At 44.3% G+C, this 26,824-nt stretch overlaps 1 protein-coding gene across 1 annotated transcript in view; it reads left to right on the top strand.

The window, feature by feature from the left end:
• TSHR (thyroid stimulating hormone receptor) overlaps nucleotides 1–26,824 on the top strand; it is an 88,013-nt gene that overhangs the window by 14,262 nt on the left and 46,927 nt on the right. The window contains exons 3-6 of the mRNA XM_019552319.1: nucleotides 12,241–12,315; nucleotides 18,845–18,919; nucleotides 21,537–21,614; nucleotides 22,760–22,828. Coding sequence (XP_019407864.1) covers nucleotides 12,241–12,315; nucleotides 18,845–18,919; nucleotides 21,537–21,614; nucleotides 22,760–22,828 — 297 coding nt within the window. The remainder of the gene's footprint in view (nucleotides 1–12,240; nucleotides 12,316–18,844; nucleotides 18,920–21,536; nucleotides 21,615–22,759; nucleotides 22,829–26,824) is intronic.

Here is a 26,824-nt window from a genome sequence, read left to right on the forward strand (position 1 = left end):
ACAGTGCACAGAACCAGAGCGAAAGCTTCAATGCCACAGTTGTTGTGACCCAGGACTACACCCTGACATCATGTCCTCCACCTCGCAGGAGGATTCCCCACCTGGTCCTCAACTCTGTGGACCATGGCCCTTGGGACACCATTTCCAACACAGTTGCCATGGGTGTATTGCACCCACTCCTCCAACACCTCTTCACTGGCCAGCTTCTTGATGCACAAAGTGCCTCCCAGTCTCCTGACTACTAGTGCAGCAGCTGCTGCTGCAGCACCCCCATGGCACCTGCGCCCAGCTCTCCCCCAAGTTCTGGTGAAGACTCTTGCATTAAACAACAATGCTCTGCTGCCTGGAGGAGTTGGCTAGGATTTTTTAGATGACTAGGCATACCTCCTGGATGACCTCTCCAGCCATGAACTTGCCCACAGTGAACTTGTTGACAGCATAATAGAGACTGTTTGGGATGGCCAGCTTCATGATGGCGATGACCACCCACTTCTCTGGAGTTAGAGGCAGCCACATGCTGATGTCCATGCTGATGTCCTGGTGCAAGATGTGGGGGCCACCTGGGCGATAGTGTCCAGCACATGCAGAAAGTCTGGACCCACTGGTTGTCATTCTAGGTGTCCAGGACAATCCACTCCCATCAGTAGCTACTGGTAGTGCAGGCCCAGAACTGACAATCAACAGTCTGAAGATGATGTCAGAGCACCACAGCATCCACGGCATCCTGGGTGGCTTCATCCTTATCAGCCACTTAGAATTTGGTGTCTCAGTCCAGGACAGCTGTCAGGTGCAGGCTGCAGTAGCTGACCCTGCATGGGACAACTGGCTGCTGGCTCAGGGGCAAGAAGCCATGTTCTATTGTGACCAGCTGCCAGATCATGTTCAGATGGGTGTGAGTGTTGTCTCACAAACTCCAGCCAGAGTTGTGCAGGGTGAAAAGCAGGAGGACACACTCTGGGGCTGTTCTGGAAGCCTCTGGATATGGCACATGAGAGGATCTGTGGTGAGGGAGTGGGGGTTGGGAGCATAGTTGCTTGTGCCCAGCAGCCAGTCAGGGATGGCTTGGATGCTTGGCTGTGCTCAGCAGTCTCCAACAACCCAGGAAGCCTGCAGGGCACAATGGGAAGTATGCAGAAGTGGCCCCACACCTGTGGGCCTCAACCAGCACAGGCTGCCTGTGTACCCTTTCCCAGGCCCACCCCACAAGAGCAAAGATGTATACTGTTCACTCCCAGTCTAAACAAGGTCATTTAGAGAAAACCACTTAACTTGAAATAATTCCTCCTCTGGTGTTTTGAATGTTTGTTTATGGCCCGTGTTTCACAAAGGATGCAGTCAAATTACAAAACCACAATGCTGTTCAAACATGTGAAGTGGCTTCCACATAAAGAGAAACTGAAAAGACTATGAATCTTCAGCTTGGAAAAGAGATTATTGAAGAGGAGAATATGGTGATTATCTTGTAGAACTTATTTCTCCAGGGTGTTGTGGACAGCAACAGTATAACTGGGTTTAAAAATAAATTATATAAACGTGTTGGGCAGGTCCATCCGGGCAACAATCAAGGATGTAACCTCAGGCTCAGGACATCCCTAATGCCTCACCAGTAGGTTCATAAGCCTGAGGACTGGAAGGGCATGACAGGGGACAGATTCCTCTATACAAGCCCTGTTTCTTTCTCTTTCTTTAAAGCATGGCTATCCAGCTTTTGAGCAGTGGGGGCAGCAGCCTCCCCAGCCACATGGCACACAGGCCACACACCTCCTAGGATGCATGCTGCATGGGCTGCACACTGTACTACACGCAGCACTCTGCAGTGCCCTGGGGGCCCCTTGTGCTGTGCTGCATGGTGGGTGACCCCGCTGTACTCCACTGGCACCCCCAAACCATACAGGGTCCTCCTGAGCTCCCAAACATCAGGCCACAGTCTCCTTCCCCACAAGTTAAGCTTCTCTGCCCACAGGAGTGGGGCGCAAGCAGTGGAAGGAGGATGAGGGAGGGAGGGAGACCATACACACACTCCAGTGGCAGCAGCAGGAAAGCAATGCAGGAAGCAGCACTGGGACTAGGGGCCACAGCTTAACCTCCCAGAGGCTGTATGTGGCCCATGGGCCACCAGCCCTGTTTTCAGAGGCGACCCAAGCAGGGTGCAGGGCCCGGGACAGATCTGCATATGGGGGGCCCCACCCTGCTCTGATCCCACAGGCCTGGACCTGAAGAAGCTGCCACCACCATTGGGAGAGGGGTAGCAAGTGGCTAGACGCAGAGCCGCCTCTCCACCCAGTTCCGCACTGCTGCTGCTCCACCTGGCTCTGTGGGGCCCCCCAAAGTACAGGGCCCTGGGCAGTCACCTTGATTTGCCCCCTTCCCCCGCCCCCAGGGACAGCCCTGCCTGTTTTAAAGCATCCATAATTTCTGTAGTTGAAGGCAGGATATGAGACTAAATGGGCCTTTAGTCTAACCTATTATAGTAATTCTTATGTTCTTTTACTGAATGATATCCAAACTGCCATGCTGTATGTCATACCATCATACAGAAGGGCTGCCAGCCCCTGCCTTAGGCAGGATCATCCTTATCCAAACCATCCTATACATGGTCTAACCTCCTAGTAAAACTACAGGCAACCAAGATACAACATAAGGCATAACACCTTAATCTGCTACAAGTAAAGCAGTGGGACCATGGTGGCCAACATCCTGCTGCTGCTAAGGTTGTTAAAATATGTTCAAGAGATCCCAGGAAGAGAGTCATACCCCCCACTACAGAGGAGGGCAAAAATTCCCACAGTCCATACCAATCTGGCCGTGGGATAAGTGGAGGGGCCAGACCCTTTATCCAGGGACCTTTGGGTTTTGTCCCGGCAGGAGCATTGGCACACCCTAGTCAAAATTCCCAGCCTTGGCTGCAGCCAACAACCAGTGTTTCTGAGGAAGGCATAAAAAATCCTGACACACGTAGTAGCAGAAAAGGGAAAAAAAAATTACTTTTGCCCACCTCTGAATCCTGTTTAACTTCTCTACTTCTTTTTTAAAGTGTGAAGCCCAGTACTCTAAATGTGGCCTAACTCATGCCTCCTAGAGAGTTTGAAGAAAATAGGCATTTACCTAATACTTTTATTGATGCATCCCAAAACCACATTCTCATATTATGACTGTGATCTACCAAGTCTCCCAGATCCTTTTCTGTAGTGCTTCTATCAAACCAGGGGTTACCCATTTTGTATTTTTGATTATTCTTTCTAAGGTGTGATCTGCAGACTTGCTCAGAAGGTTTTCTGTGCTAGCACCCAAATCATTAATAAACACATTGAATAATACTGGGCTCAGGACAGACCCTTGTGGAACTCCATTTGAAATCTCCTGCAATCCTGACATGGATCCATTCAAAATTACCTTTTGTTTGCAACTATTGAGCCAGTTGTCTATCTACCTTACAGTAGTTCCATCTATCTCACATTTATTCAATTTATTTATGAGAAGATCATGTGTGACATTGTCAAAAAGCCTTGCTGAAATTCAGATATCTATATCCACAGCATTCCTTCCATCCACCCAAATAATTACTTTTTCAAAGAAGGAGAATGCATTTGTTTGACCTGATTTGTTCTTAGTAAGTCCATGCTGGGTGCTTGTGATCTGCCTTTCCTCCTTCTCTGCCATGGTCCTCAGAGTCAATAAAATACTAAAAGGAGGTGAAGGTTATGTTTTGGCTCAAGCTGTGGGAGTTATGTATCAGAAATACTCAGGAGACAAATGGGTCAGGAAGAAAATATGTTGCTTCTTTAATTACCTGAGTGTCTAGCTGTGTCAGTTCAGGTTTTAAGAAGCATCTAGTTCATGTTCAGATCCAAAAATATGCACCTAGGCTCCTGGAGTGGAACCTACACAGAATTTATGCACTGACATCTAAAAGCCACGCTTAATCCCTTGGGGGTCTGGGAGTCCAGAAGTGTCTAAGGTTTTGTCAGGAAAATTGTCAGTTGGGGATCTGAAGCTCTGTTACCTTGTATGTTGAGAACTGGTACTATCTTAGCTAAGCTGAACATCTCTGTGTTTAAGTCCCATCAAAGGACCTAATTTTGTGTGTGTGCTCAGAGGATTAACACACACTGCCAGCTTTGAATTTAGAACGCAGCACAACAGTCACAATTATTTAGTTTAAAAACATGGCTTGTGATATTGGTGCTAGTACCCATTGATTGTATAGTAATGTAACAATCAGAGTACTCATCTGGGAAAAAAGACATATGGATATATTACATACGATTATCAGGCTGAGGAAGTTCAGACATACAGCTCCCACCACCCAGGAGAGTTCACTGATTACCAGGCTAATGTAAGATGTGGGTCAGAGTGTGTCCTGTTGCCCTGTAAATGATGAGATCAGAAATACTTAAATGTGTTTCACAGGTACTATTTGGTAGAGGTACAGATTTCCTTTAAATCAAATAAAGTTCTTTGTGACCCGGATTATAGCGGTATAACAATACACAGTTTCTAGGTGGATCTGTATTTGTGTCTCTCTCAGTTACACGAAAAAGTATAGCAGTCCATCTGACTCAATTGAGAATTAGGAAATTCAGGTTTCCTCTTGAATCTGCTGCATGACTTCGGGTAAATCACTGACTTTCTACACTGCTTTTACTTCGCCACCTTTTGTCCACCTGGTCCACAAAGAGTATAAGCTCCTTTAGAACAGGCAGTATCTCTATCTATAATGTGTATGGTGCCTTGTTTATGGGGACCTTGATCTCCTTTGAGGCCCTAGACCAGTGCTTCCCAAAGTCCCCAAATAGGGTTGCACCATCAGAGGATGGGATTGCAATAAATGTGCCCCATGAGATTTCTGTGCCCGGTGCTGCAGCCAGGCTGGACCAACTTGGGGCAGGAGCCGCCTCTGCGGCCCAGCAGGTAGAACCCATTATGGGAGGGAGTGCTGCACCACCGTGGCCACCATGGTGAGGCACAGCAGTGGCACAGATTTGTGCCCACTCTGCTGCCGGGTGTGCAAGAGACACCTCAGCTTGACAGCCATGGCAACATGGCGCTCCCTCCCTCCCACACCTGGTCCTGCCCACTGGGAGAGGGCAGCAGGGTGGGGAGCCCCAAGCCTGCAGCAGGAAGCCCACATCCTTCCCCCACCACAGGCTCCACTCCGGCGGTGCTGCCTGCAAGGGAGGGATGGGGTGGAGTGGGGAGGGGGAGCCTGGCTCTGCATGCTGTTCCAGCCATAGCAGCTGCCACCTCTCATGGGTGGCAACCAGGGCTTGGGCACTGCTGCAGGAGGGGAGCAGGGGGCTGTGGGCTCTGGCCCTGGAATACCTGGAGGGGGTGGGGGCTGTGGGTGGGGAGTGAGGGGCACCTGAGGTTGTGGGGGGCTGTGGTTTGGGAGTGACGGGCCACGCTTATCATGTTAAGGAAATGGGGTCATAAATGGGGTCACGCTAAGGAAAAGTTTGGGAATCACTGACCTAGACACTTCTGAACTACATATGTAATTACATTATACACTAGAAATACACTTTTTATCTTAATTTTAACCCTGGTAACTACTCACCAATCCAGCAAGAGCATTCAAGCTACATCTGTTTTGTATAAGGCAGTGCTTTACAGATACCCCAAGTTAATTCTGCATGTACTGAAACCAAAATCAGTACAGTTATGTTTGTGTGATGCTATCCATGGGCTAGAAGCTTAGGACCACTGCGATATTAACATCACTATACTTCAGAGCTAACAATTGTGAGGCTAGCTTGGGCTATTTTTGCACAAGGCTGCCTTGCACTGAATCAACGTAGCCTCAGTATTTCTATACTTCTTCCCTTATTTAATGCATTGCATGCTCTGATTTTCTCCCCAAAGCTCTCCCAGCCTCTCTCTTGATCGTTGTTTTCAGAATCTGCCCTGACAATTTAGATATTTTGTTCCCAGACTAATTGATTTTTCACTTGTCTTTGTTGAGCTGCATTTGCCCTCCTTTAGCCTAATTACCTAACTGATCAAAATCTAGCTGACTGTTCCTGCATTATCCTTTGCCTCAGATTTTAGAATCATTAGTAACCTTGGCCATCTTGTTTTCAATACCCTCATCCAAATGATTTATACAAAATGTTATGAATAGCAACAGGCCAGAAATTGGACCCATGGGGCACTTAACTCATAATCATTTTCCAAACTGAGGACTGTGCATCTGTGGCTACCCTTCATTTCTAAAGTATTTTTGGTCCACAACAAGAACACATGTAGCCAAGAAGCTCTGGGGTTGAGTATTTTAATTATAGGCAATACTAGAAAATACATTACTCAAAGGATCCAGCTGCTAGCACATAGGGATGATTTTCCTAGCATCTTGGATATGGATTTTGCATATGGTATATTCATCTAATGTTTAGAAAATGAATCCCACCAATGGCTATGCTACATAGTTAACAAAAGGAATAAGAGGAAGGAAGGAGAATGGCAGTGTTTAAAAGAATGGAAATGTTTCTCACAAAACCAGTACTGTTAGAGGGCACAGAGAATATTTGAATAGGAAACGCCAATTTTAGCAGCATAGTTATTAATAACCTATACATGACCTATTTAAGCACATAAATCTCAGCCTGTCAGCTGGGATTTGAAAAGGTTCCACAAGTAAAGGGAATAGAAGCAGAACCATTTCAATTCTGTAGTAACCACCAGGGGGACTAAGGCTAGGGACAGACATTCAAAAAGCCTGAGCCTGAATTAATTCAATCTTTTCAGGTTAATCTAACCTAGCGAGGCTGAACCAGTTTGTAACAGTACAGACTTCCCCTCTGGACTGAAAAAAATTCAGGCACATATCTGCAGTGGCTCAGGCTAAAAGCCAGGGAGCACTAGAGCAGCCCTCCCTTCCCTTCAACAGGGCTGAGCTGAGAGGTCATGGCCAGGCCTTGGCAAGACACTCTGATGTTTCCCCCTCCCCCTTCCTGAGCAGCCCAGCAGAGAATGTTTGTCACCCCATACTCGGTGTTTATTAAACCATTAAGAAAACCAAGCCTCTCTCCATTACTTCAAGGTCTTCTTAAACAGCTTTTCCAGGGAAGGACATTAAGCTACCTGTTGATTAGCTCCAAAAAGCCTGTCTGCCTTTGTCATCTCCCACAGCATAGGCTGTAACCAGCACGTGGTATGCTAGCTAATGCTGAGGTGTCTGCATAGGCAGAGGGGTGGAGGGAATAATCCCTGCTTAGCAGGGAAAAGCCAGGCAGATGATTTGTGCCTGCAAGTCTCTACCGGAACTCTGGCCAGGGAGCAGAGGGGAGGGGCCAGTCCTGCTGTAGGGCAGAGAGCCCCACCCAGCCCAGAGAGCATGCTGGGATGCTGGGGAGTCTGGTTTATCTTAAACCAGCAAGGGGTCTGGGACAGACATTGTATAAACTGGTTTGACCTAAATCAGTTAAGTCTGATACTACATTCGACCAGGTTTATCTCAAACTGGTTTCAGCCATTTTAAAACTGGCTTTTGTGCACTGAACATCTGTTTTGTTACAGGTTTAAACCAGTTTCTGATCACTTAAACTAGTTTATGTTTAATGTCTGTCCTTATCCTAAATGTTTGGCCCATGTATCTATGTAATGTCTGATCTGCTTTCCCTAGCCTTTCCACTCTGTATTTTCCCAATGACTCTATGAGCTGTGGAGTAGAAAGCACCCCCAGGACTGCCAGTGAAGATACCAGTTAGGGCATGCATATTCTTTGCATGTGTTTTGCACTCATAATGGAGCCATTAATGATGCTACATTGAAGTCCACACTCCAGTGGTTCTCTACTCTGTTAGAGTAAAGGCACACCTCACTAACTTCTGTCAATAGAGTTGGCACCCTGGTTTCATTAACTAAATTATTTATTATGGTGCTTACTTCCTTGCAGAATTGCTGGGCAGTGGATCAGGAGAATGGCCAGGCAGGCAGTCTGTGCTTATCTGCTTATCTTCTCACACCTAGCTTATCTCCTTATACTTCCCTTCAAAGGATCTCATTGCATCCTGGTTGAGAATCACTGCCTTACTTATGGACTGACAAAAGATTTCCCACGTAGGATGAAATTTCTCTTACACTTCAATGCTGTTAATCTCATAAGCACATTCTGCATATTTATTTTCTGTGGTGCTTCCATTTAAATCAAATGAGAATTGGATGTGCAGTATATGTACTTGAGCTGCAGTACAGGTAAAGTAGCTGATTGTGTATTATGAGATATTATACTAGCAGCAGCAGTATGGAGACCCTGCAGAGTTACCAAAAGACAATGTCCCAAAACTGCATTTTTTCAAGCCTAAAGATTCACATGAACAAATTTTGTTGGGTTTTAAGGTTTGAAAAAAGAAATCCAAAGGATTAGAAAATGATCATGTACCAGGGGTTGGCAGCATTTTTGGCTGCAGTGACATAAACACCCAAACTCTGAGCTATGCCTCGACCTGAAGAGCCACTGGCAGACAACAAGGGAACCGTGAGGGGCCTGATCCTTGTTGCTGGGAAGCTGGAGCAGGCAGTTGACAAACTGCAAATAGCTGCACTGGGCTCCACAGCCCTTGTCCAGGTTTTGTGGCAGTGTGGATTCACACACACCTCCAGGCAGACAGTGGGGGTGGGGCTGGGGTTGGGGAGCCCTGGGTCATGCCCCACTGTGCGCCTAGAGGCGAGCATGTACCCACTGCCGCCACGGAGCCAGTGCCAGGGCTCCAGAGCGTGGTGAAGCTGTTTGCAGTTTCCTGGCTGCAGTCAACCTGGGTTCTCAGCTGCTGCCAGCCATGAAGACCAGGCTGCTTGCAGCAGGGCTTGCAGCCTCCCAGCCCCCTGCTGCCAGCAGTCTGGGCTCTGTGGCTGGTGGCAGCTGCTCAGAGCTGAAGCCAGCTGTGGCATGCCAAATAAAATGGCCTCACATGCCATGCTCTGGCTTGCTTGCCAGGGGTTGCTGACCCCTGTCATATACCCAATTTTGAAGAAAAAAGGGAGATCAAAAGGAATGTTAGCATTACTGTAGTGACTTTCTCCTTGTTACATTATATAAAAGTCTACCTGTAATACATTTATCTATACTTACTTCTTACACAGAGAAAATAAGTAGGACACTGTCAGAGTGAATTCTGGAAAACTAGGCTCACTATGGATCATATATTTCCAATTTGTCAGCCATTAGAGAAAGGATTGGAATATAATCAGAACATGTACATATTTTAAATTTTAAGAAAAGTTATGATAGCCTATCATGACTTGGCTTCTAAGGCCAAGATGAAACAAGGGGCATGTGCGCACAACACATTAAAGCAGGCTAAATGCTTTTGGACCGCTTTAATGGTGTCAGTGTTTGCATGCCTTGGCAATGTATTGCACATTAATTCCAGCTGCTGTAGGAAATTCAGCCGTGTAACGCATCTTGAATGACTTGGGGCGCAGCAAACTAAAACTCCTTTGAGGAGTTGACCTTACGGCGACAGGCTGAGAGCTATGGGGCTCTTTAGCCTGGAAAAGCGCAGGCTCAGGGGTGATCTAATGGCCACCTATAAGTTTATAAGGAGTGACCACCAGTATCTGGAGGAACACTTGTTCACCAGAGCGCCCCAAGGGATGACAAGGTTGAACGGTCATAAACTACTGCAAGACCATTTCATGCTGGACATAAGGAAGAATTTCTTTATTGTCCAGGCCCCCAAGGTCTGGAACAGCCTGCCATCGGAGTTAGTTCAAGCACCTACATTGAACACCTTCAAGAATAAATTGTATGCTTATCTTGCTGGGATCCTATGACCCCAGCTGACTTCCTGCCCTTCAGTTGGGGGGCTGGACTCGATGATCTTCCGAGGTGCCTTCCAGCCCTAATGTCTATGAAATCTATGAGTTTTAGTTTGCTGCCCCTACAGCCGTGGAGGGAAGCACCAGGCTCCGTGCAGCTCTGTGGCTCTGCAAGAAGCCCTACAGGCAGCCTGGCTTAAATTTACTGCACAGTTATGCACTGCGCAGTAAGTGGAAACAGGCTGGTGTCTACACGCACAGGCATTAAAGCGCATTAATGCTGTGCGTGAACTGACTTGGGACTAAAGTTAGTCCACACATAGTGTTATTGCACACTAAGATGTCTGTCTACATGTTCATTACTAAGCAGTAACTAATCAGGCATAAATTTGATACCTGCATAATGCAGGTATCAAATTTATGCTTAAGTGGGTGTAAGTCACCATATTTACTGTGCACATGTAGACAGGCACCCATATCATGCAGTAATTTCAGTTACTGCTTAGTAAATGTGCACATATAGACATACCCTGTATGTTACCAAGAAGACCTTGCAGTTAATAATTGTAAATGTCAGCAAGATAGCTTAAATAACTGGGAGTATTAATTACCAATCACAATATGATAAGAAAGGAAATTAAAGGCATGGGTACAAGCAGAAGTGTCTGTTACTTTATTCTGAGAGAACTTCTGTTGAATAAAATCTAATAGGGAATTGAAGGAGTCTCTGAAGAAACAGGTATAGTAAGAACAGTGAAATTCCAACTGCTGTAGCGGGTGGGGCATGTAGCTAGAGTGATGGAAAACAAACCAGGTAAGCATCCCTTGGAAACACATTTCTACATGAGCATTCTTTGCATAATCATTATGATGTATGGAGTAACTGCACAGGGGGTTGCTTGTTGGCTAAACAAGATGGAGGATTAATATTGAACAAGACCTAAGAATTCTTATTGTGAATTATAAGCAACAGGAAAAATATGCCCTTGACTGAAAGAAGTAGGGATAAATTGAGAGAGTATCCAAGAACCATTTTGGTGTGTAGTATCAGGGAATACTAGTACTATTGCTTCATATAATGCATCACAATATCATTACTTTCTTTTAACCCAGTTTCACTTTAGGCATTGTCCCTAGTCTTATAGCATTAAAATAACTAGGCTAGTGAATCAGTGAACTTCAGGTTTAAGGATAGTCTTGGACCAGATGATCTCCAGCAGCCCTGATTTGACCTAACTAAACCTTGCATCGTCTTTGCAAGATAGGTAGTAACTGCAGAGGGTCCTGTGAGGCCAATTGTTTTAAAGTGCTTTGAATATGTAAACATACAGACTGCTTATGGACGTGAAAAAAAAATAGCTCTTTACTTTCAGCTGGGAATGCTCCCGTGCTGAGCACAGCACATGCCCGAAAGAGGCATCAGGTTAGTTTGACCTGGCTCACCCAATGTCCGTATACATCGGGCACTTCACCAGGGCTTTTTGGCACTTTTATCTAATAACTGATTTTTTCTAATAACTGATCAAATCAGCTATTAAATAAAAGTGCCAAAAAGCCCCTCTTAACCACACTATCTATACAGATGCTGAGGAGCTGGGTCAAACTAGTGCATTTTCCCTTCTGGTAAAGCACTGTTTGTTTGTTTTTCACATCTGTCAGTGCCCGTAAGTGCTAATTTGTTCTTGGCAGTAGTATTTATTTGCATTTTCCTGTAAGTAAACTGAGAGCAAACTGAGGGAATTTTGTAGGAAGTTTCAGAATGTTACTGCCAGAACCAAAACTAGAACTCCGGTTTCCATGATTCTAATCTGGCCCCACTCGAGGTGCCCCCTCCTACATATTTATTAGTTCCTAGGTGTTTCAAATTGTGTATATATTAACTTACATCATTGTACTTATTACCTGTAAAGGAGAAGGTATGGATTTAACTGCCAGCATTAACTATGTCTGTGGTACTCACAGTCCCCTGCAGTGGCCTCTCATAAAATAAAACCACATTTTTAATCTTGAAGTTCCTCTTTTTTTCTTTAGAGCTAAACTTCTTCAGAACTAAAAATTATTACCCAGTCCTCTGAGACAGACCTCCTCCCACATTACCTTTGATTCTGAATGTTATTTGCATCCAACCTTAAACTCATGCCATAGCTTTGATTTTAGAAAGAGAACTTGACATTGTATGAGGACACATAAGCCAAAGATCTTTGTTTCCTCTTCATTACTTAAAAACTTTTCAGTGTCCAACATCAGATCTATCCAGATGGTGATGCTGGAATAGAGGAGTGTGCAGAAAGCACTCTCACCTCCACTGTGTGATGTCAGTTTGTTATGTTACTGGGATGGAGTCCAGTGCAAAAGCTCAGTGCAGGATTAGTTTCTCTGAAAGTTTACATTAACGTTCAGCTGTTTTAAATGTTAAATGTAGCAAAAAGAACAAAAATTATTAACGGCCAGTGTGCTAATTTGTTTCCATTTCTTTAACAGTGAAATTCGAAATGTTAGGAACCTAAGTTACATAGATCCAGATGCCTTTAAGAACCTCCCACTTTTAAAATACCTGTAAGTATTTGACACTTAATGCCTACAGATTATCTATCTTGATGGTGCACTACTACAATGTGGTGGGGGTTTTCCCCCTTTCAGAACTGGATGGAATTCCCCCCCCCCCCATATTATTTTAATAGATAACTAGCTAAGCTAGGGCTAGGCAAGACAAGGGAAGCAATCTGTTTTAGCCTGGATGTTCCAGCTTCTCAGGACCCACCTTTGGAGCAGTGGGGGTGGGTCAGGCTAGAATTAGACTAGGACTGTGAGTCCCTTCACCCCAGAAGTCCAAGCCCTCATATAAGAGACTGGATAGGGTGATCTCTAGCACAAAATTTCATGAAGTTTTTCCATGTCCTATGTTTGTTTTTCACTACAGTAATTACATCAATAAGCTTGACCTGCTCTTGCTAAAAGGGGTAAATGTCTGTACTTAATATTCAGGACCTCCTATAGACTTCTAGTCAATTAAATTCTGGGAGGGGAGCATTTGTAGAAGAGTTTAAAAGGTGCCATGAAGGAGGCTTTACAAACATTAGTATGCCCTTTTTTAATTTTTATTTTTCTACTATTGCATTTGCTTTTCTTGTTTGTTGTATACTTTTAGAAGTTTCAAGGATGTTAAATCTAAACTCACAAATTATTAAACTTGACGCAGGTATTACCAGATGAAATTCTACGGGAGATATTATGCACATGATTAAAATGGGGTCTTAATAAATCTACTGGAAAGATTAGGGAGAAAAATACAATATAATTTTATCCATTAAGTATATGAATTTACATACAGTTTTTAAGAATGGCCTTAGACCATTTCATTGTTAGACTCTTACAGTTTCTTGTAAGTTCCATTACAATAATGGGTCTTTAGAAGTCTTCCTTTATCCATGGCATCTTCTAAGACATAAGGGTAACCAGAATTTAAGTTTTTAATGCGGAAAAGAAAAGAAGAAAACAGACTTTACAATTCTGAGTGGAGGATTGAAATGCAGGAAAGAGGAGAAAATGAATTTCCAGGTTTGTTTTATATGTTAGGGAACCATAAACTTGGACACAAGCACAACTTTATTTCTATTGCAAGTCACTTTTAGAGTAATGCTTTCATTCTGAGGGAGACCAGTAGTAAGAGAAAATATTTCTGCAAAACTGAGGGAGAGCTAGACATCTGGTTTCTGTCCTTTCAAAGTAATATTTTAAACAATTTTAGCAATAATGAATAGCAGAATATTATGTGTCTCTACTTAGAAATGTAAAGCAGAAAGCTACTTTAAGAATTCATGTAGTCCAACCCCCTGCTCTGAGGTATGATGAAGTATAGCATCCTAGACAGATGTTCATTTAATCTGTTCTTAAAAATCTCCAGTGAAAGATTTAGATAACATAGTCCAGTGTTTCATGACCCTAATAGTTAGCAGAGCTTCCCTCAGATTCAACTTAAAACTGCTCAGCTGCAAAATAGTCTTATTTCTTCTTGTCCCTGCCCCCCAGGTGATCATGAAGAACAATTGTTCACTGTTTTTATACCTTATTCTTTTTCTGCAATACAGAAAACTATTTTCGTGTCCCCCACTCAATCTACACTTTTCTAGGTTAAGTAGTGCTATGGCAAAAGATTGAAAAAATTGGGCTTATTGTTTTTTTTAAGCCTCTTATTCATGTTGCTTTCTTTTGGATTCTATCTAATTTGTCTACATCTTGCTTAAAGCACACTATCCAGAACTGGAGAGGTAGTTCAGCTGAAGTTTCACCAGCACTGTAGAGTAAGTACTACTTACGTCTTACAGCCCAGCTGGAAATACATTCCAAAATATTTGCCTCTTTTGCAACAGCATCCCATTGTTGACTTCTGTTCAGTCTGTGATTCACTATAAAACACAAATTCTTTTCTGCTGTATTGCATTGTGGATTTGTGTAGTTGATTTCTCCTCCATAAGTGTAGCCCTTTGCATTTAGCTGTATAGAATTTTATTTTATTGCCTGGAGCTGTTTACATGGTTCAAGAAATAGAAGCAACAGAGGATATATTTTTCCCGCAACAGATGAAAGAAGTTTGTATGATTTAACAATAGTTTCCTCTGGCTATTCTGGATAGTAAAACCACTTTTTTTAAAATTTGCAATGCAGAAGTCCCCTTAATAGTCCAGTTGGGCTTCATATGTATAGAGAGCCCTGAACAGCTCATACTCTGAGAACGTGAGTGAGAAAGATTAGAGAAGATAGAAAGAGAGCATACAGAAGATAAAACAAGATGAATTGCTTATTAGGGATGTCACCTAGGGATAGTCAAATGACAGTTACTTTAGTTGGGAAGGTTTGAAACCATTCAGTATTTTGCCAGGGTAAGAATAAGGGCCTGGGCTTCAAATTATCTTAAATAATGAATGTGTCTGATACAAGGTGGTGAAATATCCCAAACCAGCCAAAAATTTTAAAAAATAAATTGTTGCATGGAAACTGGCTCCAAACACAGCAAAATACATTTGTGTTTAGCTTAAAGAAGACACATTAAATTGTATGAACATAAACAGAAGAGTTCAGTCTCTGTATGTAAGGCTCTCTTTGCCAGGTTTGCTTGTCACGGAGTGGGACCTAGGAGCAGCCGTGATCTCACTAGTGCCCCCTGCCATGTGAATCAGACAATCCAGCACCCTCTACTCACCTGCCACGTCTTTGATGTTATAAGGTTCAATCTGGGAGGCTTCCTCTTATCGCCCTGGACACCACGCTAATATTATTCCCCGTTCCGAGTGGGATGCCTCAATGCACCCCTGCCTTAGGGGCAATGCCTGCCTCCTACCTCCCCTTCAGCAAGCCCCAAGCCTCTCAGCTCTTCCTGGACGTTATCCGGTCCTTAACCTTCTGCGCCCTACCTGGCGCCCCTAGGCATGTCTTGCAACCAGCGCCCCTCTCCGGTGCCCTTGGGCTTGTCACGCAACCAGCGCCCCTTACTACTGATTAGCCCAATCGGGCTCACTAAGGGTGTTCTTCCCACCGGGGTCATCGGCCTAAGCCTTTCCTGGCCCCTTTGGGTTCCTGTCAATAATAATTATCCAAATCCTATCCCTGGTTGGGACTCAGGTGGCCGTAGCCATACCTGGCCCCCTGGACCACCGTCTGGGTCTTTTACCTCACTAGGGTCAGCGGCCTAAGCCTTGCCTGGCCCCTCCAGGTTCCTGTCAATACTACTTATCCACTTAGGCTCAGGCAACCTAAGCCTTACCTGGCCCCTCTGGGTCCTGTCAATAATAAGTATCCAGATAGGCTCAGGCGGCCGGAGCCTTATCTGGCCTCTTCAGTTCCTCGGGGTTCCTGTTACCCTGGAAACCCTCCGGAACGCCTTCTAGACCCGCATCCCTCTTGGGGCAACTGTCAATAATCTACACCCCCTTGGGGTTGCTTCTTATTACACGTGCCCCGCCTGGGGCCTCTCTTCCACACGTGCCCGCTCCCACGGCTTCTCAGCATCTTCTCCAGGCTCTCTATAGCGACTGACTCGCCCTCACCGGGCTAGTCACCTTTACAGCACCCACTCTAGGCTTTTACCCGTGTGGCTCCCACACCTGGAGCCCAACACGAGTCCCTACAGGCTTCATTCTGGTGCTAGGACCCTTGGGCGGGGTCCTCTGCTGTGCTTGGGCCTCTCACTATTGCCCACGCAGAGCTACCCGCTGTGCCACGTCGGCACCAACCAGCTGTGCCGTCCCAGGCACCACTCGTTTGCCCACACAGGGCACCGGGAACCCCCACGCAGCTGGGGAGATCCCGTGAGGCCTCCTCACGCCCCTACAGCCTCACCGGGTCCTCCGGTATAACAATAACTAAACCATAAGCCAAACAGCTGCAACATAACAAACAAGAAGCCTTCTGGCTTATAACATACGGCCTACGCTTCCTTGGCTCTCTAACCATGCCGTAGCCACTCAGGTGGTCATGCTGCAACCATCAGCTCTGCTCTCCCACAGAGCTCCTGCTCCTGTAGCTGCCAGAAGGGAACTGCCCCCTAGGCATGGGCCTGGGCTGTTTATAAAGGCCCGGCCCTGCCCCCTTCCGGTCACATGGCCTGCCCGGTTGCCACAGCAACCGGCACCTGAGCTGCCTCTGGAGCTTGGCAGCTCCACTTCTCCACTTCTAGGAACAGGGCACCCCAGTGCTCCTGTGACATTGCTCTCTCAAGGACTCTCTCAGGCTTTAGTTTTCACTTCAGCATGCCCTGTGTCTTTGGAATGCAGAGCTTAGTACTTGATTCACCGTGGCATACGAATGCCTTAATGGTGTTGGATCTCTACAAGGGGAGCCCTAGTCTGTCAAAGAGCCTCTACACTGGAATGCCTCTACACTAAATCCCCTTGCAAACTTGGGCATGGAGACATGTTGGGGCAGGGTTAAAGGGCTCCTGCCAGCCAGACTCCAGTACCTTTCCCTGGAGGTTCCCTCCACCAAAACCAAAATGCAAAGAAAAGCTGCTTTTCTCCTTTCTTCCTTGTATCAGTCCATTGCAGCAGTTCATCTCAGAGAATTGGGCACTCTGTTCTCCCAAAACACATCTCTCCACCTCTTTCTCCTGTCTGTATATTCCAAACATGGCCCATCCTCTTAATTCCAGAACATATACAGTCACTCTCTGTCCCTTCTATGTGTCACTTCTCTGTCACACTATCCCAAAGGCTTGGAAGAGCCTACTCTCTGCTTTAAGAACTTTTCCTCCCCTACCTTGTCTTCCTATCTCAACTCACAGGATATCTTCCTCTGCAGACCTGTGTAACTCTCTCATACTGCTCAAAGTTCACCACCTCTTGTGGACTCTAATTCACTTAAATTCTCCTTGCTTTTCTGATCCAGTGATTCATGCCACAGTGTTGGAGCTGAATCATGCAAAACTTCTGTTGACTCTGGTGGAAGCAAGTTTGGGTGCTTTGCCTCAAAAGAAAATCTTTGCAGTTTATATCTCTAGAATCCCATGCTGATTTGTATAGTGTTCTCCCAGCCCCAGGTTTGGATAAAGTGACATAAAGTAAGCCCTTCTGGACATGTGGAGTGTCCAGGAAGTGTGGCATTCCAGGATACAGTATGGATGAGGAACTTGTGGGTGAGCTGAACAGGAATTTTTTAAAGAAGGGCAAATGATATATATAATTTGAAGAGGCCAAGCAAGATCGTTGCAGGGAAGAGAGTATTGCATGAATATGCTTGACTATGCAGGTGAAGAACATATTTAAAAAAGCAAAGGAGGAAGGAGAAGATTCGTACTTAAAACTGCTTAACTGCAGAGCTACATCACTGCAATGTGGGAAGTCACCAGCATAATTTCTCTACAACAGGCATACAAAAACTCAAGTACCAGAGATGGGGCAAAAACAAAGGGTGACAAATGAGTTTGTGACACTAAAGAAAAGACTGGGAAAGTAAAATCAGATGCAGAATTACAACAAAGGGGCAAGACCACTTTCACAGTTAAAAAAATAATGATTCAGTGCAAATTTGGCAAGGTGGACAATTTCCAGTTAAAGCTAAAGTAATCAAAGAGTAGTCACCTCCATCATATTCTGTAATAACAGATGAAGGCCAAATCTTAGGAAGGAATCACAAACATCTGTTTAATATTCCTGACAATGAGGATGATATGAATGAAATAAAAACAGTGGGTGCCTGTAAACATGGTCAGGGGCGGAGGGACGTTTTAATTAAAGTGCTTCCCGAAGAGCCGTTCTTATTAAAACGCTGCAACATCATATGTATTAAGCCCCCATGTGTTTAAAAATGGCCACAGGCTGTTTTAACTAAAGCTCATTTGATGAGCTTTAGTTAAAGCGTCCAAGAGGCCATTTTTAAAACCATTAGAGCTTATACATGTCATGCTGTGGCAATGCTAGTGCACAGAGCAGACTCAATTACTTGAGTCTACCCCTGTGCATTCTAATTAGACTGCATTGGATCATGTATATAGGCACCCAGAGGCACCAGTTGAAACCTGTTTATAAGTTGACCTAGAACCTGACCCAGAGAGTGACCTTTCAAATACATACAAGGACATAGAGAAAGAAGGCCTATGATATAGAAGATTTCTGAAACAGCCAAAGAAATGGATTGAAACATGTTAGTTTGAGTTTGTAATTGCTGTTTTCTTAATGTTATTAGTCTAGTTAGGATTTAATAAAAAAGGAAGATGCAATATAGATTAAGTCCCTCTGGACACACAGTATCCTGGAAGTGTGGTTATTCCAGGAGGCCAGCAGGAACTACCAGATAGTAAAACAGGAACAGGCCAGCCACAAGACCCTTGCAGGGGCAAGAGTAAAAATTGTTACCTCTTTACTGTAAATAGATGTATACAGCATTCTGTGTGTAATAAAAGCTTGATTCCACTTCAAAAACCTCAAGATACCACAGATAACTTGTTTCTATGTGTGTTTAGTTTTTCCATTTAACAGTGGAGAGCTTGAAAGAGCCACCCTGCTCTGCTGAAAGCTCTGTCCATTCCATGTTTATTGCGTAGCTAAAGTTGATTTTTCTCTCTTATTTTTTTCTTTTTGATCCCCTGTGTTAGTGGGATTTTCAACACTGGACTCAGAGTATTTCCTGACCTCACCAAAATCTGTTCATCTGATGTAAACTTTTTACTGTAAGTATCTGCACTGAAAAGTTGGTTAAAACAGCACTACACTTACATACCAAACAATCCCACAGTGGATCATCTCCCTTTTAGAGGGAGGTATCAAGTGACTGGCAAAGTGAAGTCTCTTGGAAATCTGGCAAGAGTCTCTCTCTCTTAGCTGGCTATCTCTGCTCTTCTGCTTCCAGATCTCTAAAAAAGAAAAAGGCAAGAGAAAACATGGAGGGGAAATGTTAACATAACACCTTCAAACCTTTTTCTTAAAAGAAAAAATCCAGTTTAGGCTTAGCTCAGAGTCTCAGTGAAGATTTTCATGTAGGGGAAGGTTTATTTTATCCAAACAAGTTGCTCTGCACAATTTATGTTTGAATTTAAGGGGGGAAGTAGAAGAAAGGAGTGCAAGAAGCAAACCTGGAAAACTAGGAAAGGTAGTTGAGCTTGTAAATTCCTTGTTGAAGAGTTTGGTTTCATGCCCACTGGTAGCAGCAGTCCTCAACTGCTAAGGATACCAGCTGTTCTTAACAGACCTCTTAATACTCCTGAGGGATTAGTCAAGTCACTAAGATGAAGTACTGTTAGGTAAACAAAACTTTCCGAAATACCGTAATTGAAAGTGCAGATCTATGCTGAAAGGTGTCTTTAAAAGTGACAATAATATGTTTTCAGTTTGTTCTTTGCCAGTGGTTTCAGTTAAAATTTGCCATTTTTTTACATAAAAATAAGTTTATGTATATAATGGCCCTGCATACTTAATTAGGGATATCTTTTTGGTTTCCCAAGTATAAAGAAAATAATCTGCACTTGAAGTTTATCAGTTTTGTGGATGATGAAAAAGATATGCTTGCATCCATCTCCTTCTGTGCCTATACCAGCCTTGAAAGCTTAACAGGAGTTTAAAATACAGCAAGTACTTACTTAGTTAATAGTCAGATTCAGAGAGAATACACCCAAGAATTTATCTTTTCTAGGGAGTTGACCCAATTAGCTAACTCAGTATAAAAGTTATCGTAGAAGACACAATTGATATTCGATGCAATTTATTCTCAAGTAAAGACAGAATTAGGAGGATGGAATGTGTTTAGTAAAAAGATGCCACTTTTGCTTAATGATTTTCTAGATTATAATTTTACTTCACTAACACTTGAAAGAAGAACAGAACATGTTAGTGCATATTTTTCTCATTCATAGTTTTAAATGTCTATAACTTTAAAGGGCTGAAAATCTTTTTTCCTCCAAAAAGTTGCCTTGAATTTTAGATTTTGGTAAGGCTTATAAATGAGCTTTTTTTTTTACGTTTTTCATAGCCATTTTAAAGCAGGTAAGGAAATTTTCTGATTGAGACCTCTCTAGAGAGGGAAAATATTTTAGATCCATGCTGAAATAACTCAAAAGCAGCTAAACTAATTTACACAAACTTTCTGAAAAGAAACGTAGCTGAAATTACTTTAGGGAGTGGAAGTAGTAGCAGAATATATCACCCCAACATGATATTTGAGAAAAAATTATTAGCGGTAGAAAAAGTTTAGAATCAGTGTGGTTGCAGAGTTAAATGTTAGCATGTATGCATGCAATAAGGGGTAATGAAACTGAACCTGCCCCAGAAGGGGCCAAGGGCTAGAGTTTCTTAGTCTTTGGAGCTCTCAAGGTGGTCAGAAAAGATATCCTTATTGCATCACACCTCACTTACTAATTAAAAAGAACAGTGTTGGCAGAATCATTTGTTAGGTAGAACCCAACAGGAGGAACGGGAGGACATGAATGGAACAGCTTGCTTTCTTAGTCCTCCTGAAACTGACACCACCTATTTCCTCCTATCTTTAAACTCAGAGGTAGTGGATTTGTTTCCCTTCCCTCATTCTCTGTGATCTTTCTAGCATTATAGTACTTAGGTCTGTGATATGAGAAGCTCTGAGACAACTCTGTGTAGAAGCTGTGGAGATGACCAGTGCAAAGGATTTGGGAAAGTGATGGACTGCGGGACAACCATTTGGCCAAGTTGAATCTTTGGACTAGATGACCCAAAATATGTTCTTTTCACTTGATAGGACTCTGTAATTCAGGATTAACAGTTAATCTTTTCCTTTGCACTATGTGAAATGTAGATATCTCAAGAAGGCTAAAATCTGTTTGTGAGTTTTATCTCTTGTTATGATAGTGTTTATAAAATAATAGAATCTCAGCTTTAAGTTAACTTGCAATAAATTTGTTAAGATTATGATGATTTATTTTATTTAGCTATTTGCTAATGCCTTGTCTTATGAAAGTAAGTATATGGCTGTGCTATTATCCAGTAGAATCACACAGGGTAGGCACACTTTTGCCAACAATATAAGTCCTAACTATTTTATAAAAACAATCAGCAGTAGAAGTATTAAGGGTACATATACTTTCTGGCTCACATATACTTTCTGAAGGCACTTGATTACATTCCAAGGGCCAAAAAAATATTCAGGTACCCATATATCTTGCATTTTATGCAAGATACCCATATTTTGCAGGTACCCGTCTTTTGCATTTTATTGTGCTGTTTATCAGTGAACTGCTGAACAATGGAAGACATAAACTAGGTCTGTTCTGCTGTACAGCTGTTTTATGGTGATGTTAAGTCTTTTGTCTCCTTTTCCAGTGAAATTGCAGATAATCCTTTTCTGACTTCAGTGCCTGCAAATGCTTTCCATGGGCTGTGCAATGAATCCCTTACACTGTAAGTCTTTCCTTTTTAAGTCATGTGACAGTCAGATTGCCTGTGCTTACCTAGCTAATCACTATCTAATCACTATAACTTATGAAATAACAGTTCCGGAAAGAGCACACATCAACTGCAGATGCTTCCTTAGCCCTTTCAGAGGGTATTAAACCTGAAAGCTTGCTAAGAAAACAATTTCCAGCTGTTTAAGTTGGTCTAATACAAGATATCAGGTTCACCCAAATAACCTTGTCTTCCTCATCCATAGCAGTTTTCTTAAGAGAGACATTGTGGTCATGCATTATCCATAGCCTGGTTTACATATTTCCTTTCCTAGTGACAGTGGCTTGGGTTATGGCTGTCTTCCTCTAAAATAACTCTTTCAATAATAATTGTAATAGCAGAAATGACCAGACTGAAGTTTGGCAGAAATAACATTAGGAAATGATACAGGAAGGAACCACAGAGGAAAGAGATTGTTATGAGTACTTCTGAAATGTTGCAGCACAGGTAGAACTAAGTGCTACCACCTTTTGCGGTAATTGTGGATATAGCTACTTCGCAAGATAATAATGGCAGTCCAGGGCGAACTGCATTTGAGAATAACATGATTATGTTATTCTCAAATGCATAATTTAAATGGTACAGACCCAGTCTGAGCCACAGAGAACAACACCTAAAGATAGGAAAGCAACGGGGTGTTGTAATGCTTTGGGGCTGTTCCTAGCTGGGGAGCAGAGCACTGATCAAGATTTTGCAAATTCAGTCAGATCTTTTCTTTTCTTTTTCTTATTTTTTAAGAAAGCTATCCTTCAGTCTAGCTTAATCCTTTGATCTTTGCACAATTTTTTTCCTTTGTTCAAAAAGGAAATGTCAGGAGACTTGCTGCACTGGCTCAGGAGGGTGGGTGAATTATGTGCTGTAGCCCAGCTGCTGCTCCCTTAGAGCATTCATAGTTACTTTGTCTTTTGGAGGGAAGGCAAAATCTAGCACATGTTCCAAGTACTGCCCTGCATTCAGTAGTCGGTGATGCTGCTGGGCATTCATTATAGACCAAGATTAAAATTACTCCATCCAGGTATATGCTGCTGCCCTTGAAAAGATAAAACATAGGTCTTCAAGAATCTGTTTATTACAGACTAATTTAATTTCTTTCTTTGCAGAAAACTCTACAATAATGGCTTCACTAGGGTCCAAGCCCATGCTTTTAATGGAACAAAGCTGGATGCTGTGTAAGTACATTCTATGAATCATTCATCAATTTAGCCACATGAAGGGAGCATAAAATCCTCAGCATATCTTCAATTTTTGTCTTTTTGACTGTGGGATATGACAGAAGCCTGTAAGAATAAAAACAGGAGATTACAATATGTGAAGCACAAAACTGTGCCAGGGATATCAAACTGGATAAAGAGAAGTAGTTGGGTATGTTAATCTGAAGTCAGGAACAAGGCAGGGTAAATTTGCACCTTATAGAACAGGGCAGGCAATTATTTTGGCTCAAGAACCGCTTAACTAGTTTTGGTGAGCTGTTGAGGGCTGCAAGGGTAGCCTTGCCCCTTGACAGGTGCCCTGCCCCCTGGTCACCATCTTGGGGCTGGAAGTCCTGCCCCCTGACCTTTGCCGCTGGAAGTCTCTCCCCTTACCCCCAGAAGTACTCCTTTTGGGAAGGGGGTTTACCATCTTGGAAATGGAAAAAAACCCCCTATATACTAGAAGTCAAACGTTGACAATAGCATATTTTAATTTTATTTTAAAAGATATTTTTGTCCTGATTTGTGTGTTTTTTGTTGTATATATAGAGGTGATTCCATAATAGTTCAAAATGAAGTCTTACTTTTGTATATTGTGGTGGGGTGTGGAGGGGTAGAGGAGTAAAGGTGGGTGGTTATGGGGTTTGTGGGGTTTGTAGGTTTGTGTGTGTGTGTGTGTATGTTTATGTGGGTTGTGGAAGTATGTGATGTGATGGTATGAGATGTGGGTGGGTATGAGGGGTTTGTGGGGAGGTGTGTTTGTGGGTGGGTGGGTATGCGGTTTGTGGGGCACTGTGGGTGTGTGTGGAGGGGGAGAGTGGTTGGGGGTGTGTGTGGTGGGGTGTGGGGTGTGCTTGGGGGTGTGTGGGTACATGTGTGTGTGGTGGGGAGTGTGAGTATAGCAGTGCACAGGGCTTTCTCCAGAGGCATGCGGGTGTGTATATGGGGGAGGATGTGGGTGGGTGTATTGTTTGTGGGGTGTGTGACTGTGTGGGGGAGGGTGTGGTTGTGGAGTTTGCAGGTATGGTGGGGTGTGCATGGGAGCCCCCTGCACATGCCCCCCTGAGCCATTCAGCCCCTGCCCTGCAACACCCCAGAGCCATGCCACTGCCAACAGTGCACAGCCCCAGTGCACCCCATGCCTGCTTCAGACTCATCCCCATTGGGGCAGATCAGCTGGAATGCATGTGCACAGCCCAGATGTGCCCATGGCATGTCCTGCTGCCCCCTGGAGATGCAGTGGGGCTGGAGTGGCTCCACAGTTGGACTGTCTTTCTAGGCAGCCCGGGCAGGGGTGGCTCCTTCTGGCTGCTGTTGCCACGGCCCCAGCCCCGTGGTACCAATGGGGACCTGTGCTGCACAGCCGCAATCCTGCACACCCAGCACCTGCTCTGGGTTCATCTGCCCAGGCTCAGCATTGGCAGCACGAGACTGAAGCTGTTGCTCATCATGGGAGGGAAATCAGCCCTTCCCCCTCACCACTGCTGGTGCTTCCTGGTGTAGCTTCCTAGAGCCCATGCAGCACCAGGCTGCCTTGCGTCTGCTCTGTGGTGCCACTGCTGCCCCACAGGGCAGCCCAGAGGCTGTGGTGACACTGCATAGATGCAGGGCAGCTTGGCACAGGCTCCGAGTGGCTACACCAGGAAGCAACAGCGAGAGGGAGGGGCTGCTTTTCCCCTGCACTGAGCAGCAGCTTCTGTCTCATGCTGCTGCTGCTGCTGAGCTTGAGCAGGTGAACCTAGAGCAGGTGCGGGGCACACAGGGTTGGAGCGGAGTGTGTGGGTCCCCATCAGTACCATGCAACTGGGGCCAGCAGTGGCAGCAGCCAGAAGGAACTGCCACCACCTGGGCTGTCTAGAAAGGCAGTACAGCTGCAGAACCACTCCAGCCCCATTGCATGCCCAGGGTGTGGCAGGACACGCCATGGCCAGACAGTGCCCGGGTCAGGCAGGACCAAGGGACTCGCTGTGGAAGGGGCTGGATCTGGCCTGAGGACTGTATTTTGCCCATGTCTGTTATAAACTAACTACTAAATCATTCACATATGTAGGATATGCTTTCGTGAGCCCAAGCTCATTTCATCAGATTCTGTGAAAAGATATGAACAGAGCAGTGTATAACATGGAGAGAGTGATTTGAATACAAAACGCTGGGAGAGAGGGATGGGAGAGGGAGTGTGGCATGATGTGGTAGAGGCAAACAAGCAAGCAATAAACCCATAGGAACAAAAGCATCACAAAAGCCAATCCAGGTAATTGGATATGAACCCACAGTCCCCGATTAAACAATACTTGGCACAATCCAGTCTGTGGATAGTTCCCTGTTCCACAAGTTCTCATTCAAATTGGTTTTCAAAGTTTTGCAGCCTAAGAACAGTTACCCTGAGGTCAGCAATAAAATGTCCAGGGAAATTAAAGTGTTCTGCCATAGGCCTTTATGTCTTTCTAGAGCTGGTGTCAGATCAGTGTTCATTAATTTGTATGCTAGGGATCACCCTCTCTGTTCAGTATAGGCAACAGAGGGGTGTTGTAAGCAGGTGATGGTTTATGTGAAATATATGATCATCACATGTATGGCAGAAGATCAGCTTGGCTTAGCAAGGAACTCTCCAGTGCACTAGAACACAAAAAGGAGGTTTACAAGAAGTGCAAAGTTAGACAAACAAATAGGGAAAAGTATGAGTATTGCTTGGGGATATAGGGATGAAATCAAAAAGGCCAAAGCGCAATTGGAGTTGCAGCTAGCAAGGAACATGAAGGGTAACAAAAAGAGTTTTTACACGTATGTTAGCAACAAGAGGAATGTCAAGGAATGTGTGAGTCCCTTACTGAATGTGAAAGACAACCTAGTGGCAGATGATGAAGAAAAGGCTGAAGTACTCAATGCTTTTTTTAACTTAATCTTCACAGGCAAGGACAGCTCACAGACTATTGCACCTGGCAACACAGTTTGGGGAGGAGGTGAGCAGCTGATAGTGGTGAAGAACAGGTTAGGGACTGTTTAGAAAGGTTGGATAGGTACATGGGGCGAGGTACAGTGCACCTGAGGGTGCTGAGGGAGGTGGCTGATGTGATTGCAGAGCTGCTGGCCATTTGAAAACTTGTGGTAACTGGAAGAGGTCCTGGATGATTGAGAGCTGCTGGAAGAAGGAGAATCCAGGGAGCTACAGACCAGACAGCCTTGCCTCAGTCCCTGGAAAAAATCATTGAACAGGTCCTCAAAGAATCCATTTCTAAGCACTTAGAGGAGAAGAAGGTGATTAGGAAAAGTCCATGTGTAGTCACCAAGGGCAAGTCATATCTGACCAAACTGATTGCCTTTGTCAATGAGATGACTGGCCCTGTGGATGCAGGGAGAGCAGTGCATGTTATATATCTTGACTTTAGCAAGGCTTTTGATGTGGTCTGACTCAACATTCTTGCAGGCAAGCTAAGGAAGTACAAGCTGAATGAAAGGACTGTAAGGTGGATAGAAAACTGGTTGGCTCATCAAGCTCAAAGTATAGTAATCAATGGTATGATGTCTAGCGGGCAGCTAGTGTCAGGTTGAGTGTCCAAGGGGTTGGTCCTTGGGTTGGTTTTGTTCAATATCTTCATCAGCAGTCTGGAAGATATGATGGAGTGCAACCTCAGCAAGTTTGCAGATGAAACCAAAGGGGCGGGGAGTAGTAGATACACTGAAGGGTAGGGCTAGGATTCAGAGAGACCTAGACACACTGGAGGATTGAACCAGAATAAATCTCATGAGATTCAATAAGGAGAAGTGTGAAGTCCTGTACTTAGGATGGAACAATCCCATGCACAGATACAGGCTGGGGACTTACTGGCATCTCTGCAGAAAAGGACCTGGGGGTTACACTGGACAGTAAACTGAATATGTGCCAACAGTGTGCCCTTGTTGTCAAGAAGGCTAACTGCATCCTGGGCCACTAGCAGAAGTGTTGCTAGCAGATTGAGGACTGATTCTTCCCCTCTA

This window comes from Crocodylus porosus, unplaced genomic scaffold (genome assembly GCF_001723895.1).
Source record: "Crocodylus porosus isolate Cpor-Errol unplaced genomic scaffold, CroPor_comp1, whole genome shotgun sequence".
NCBI classification, from domain to species: domain Eukaryota; kingdom Metazoa; phylum Chordata; order Crocodylia; family Crocodylidae; genus Crocodylus; species Crocodylus porosus.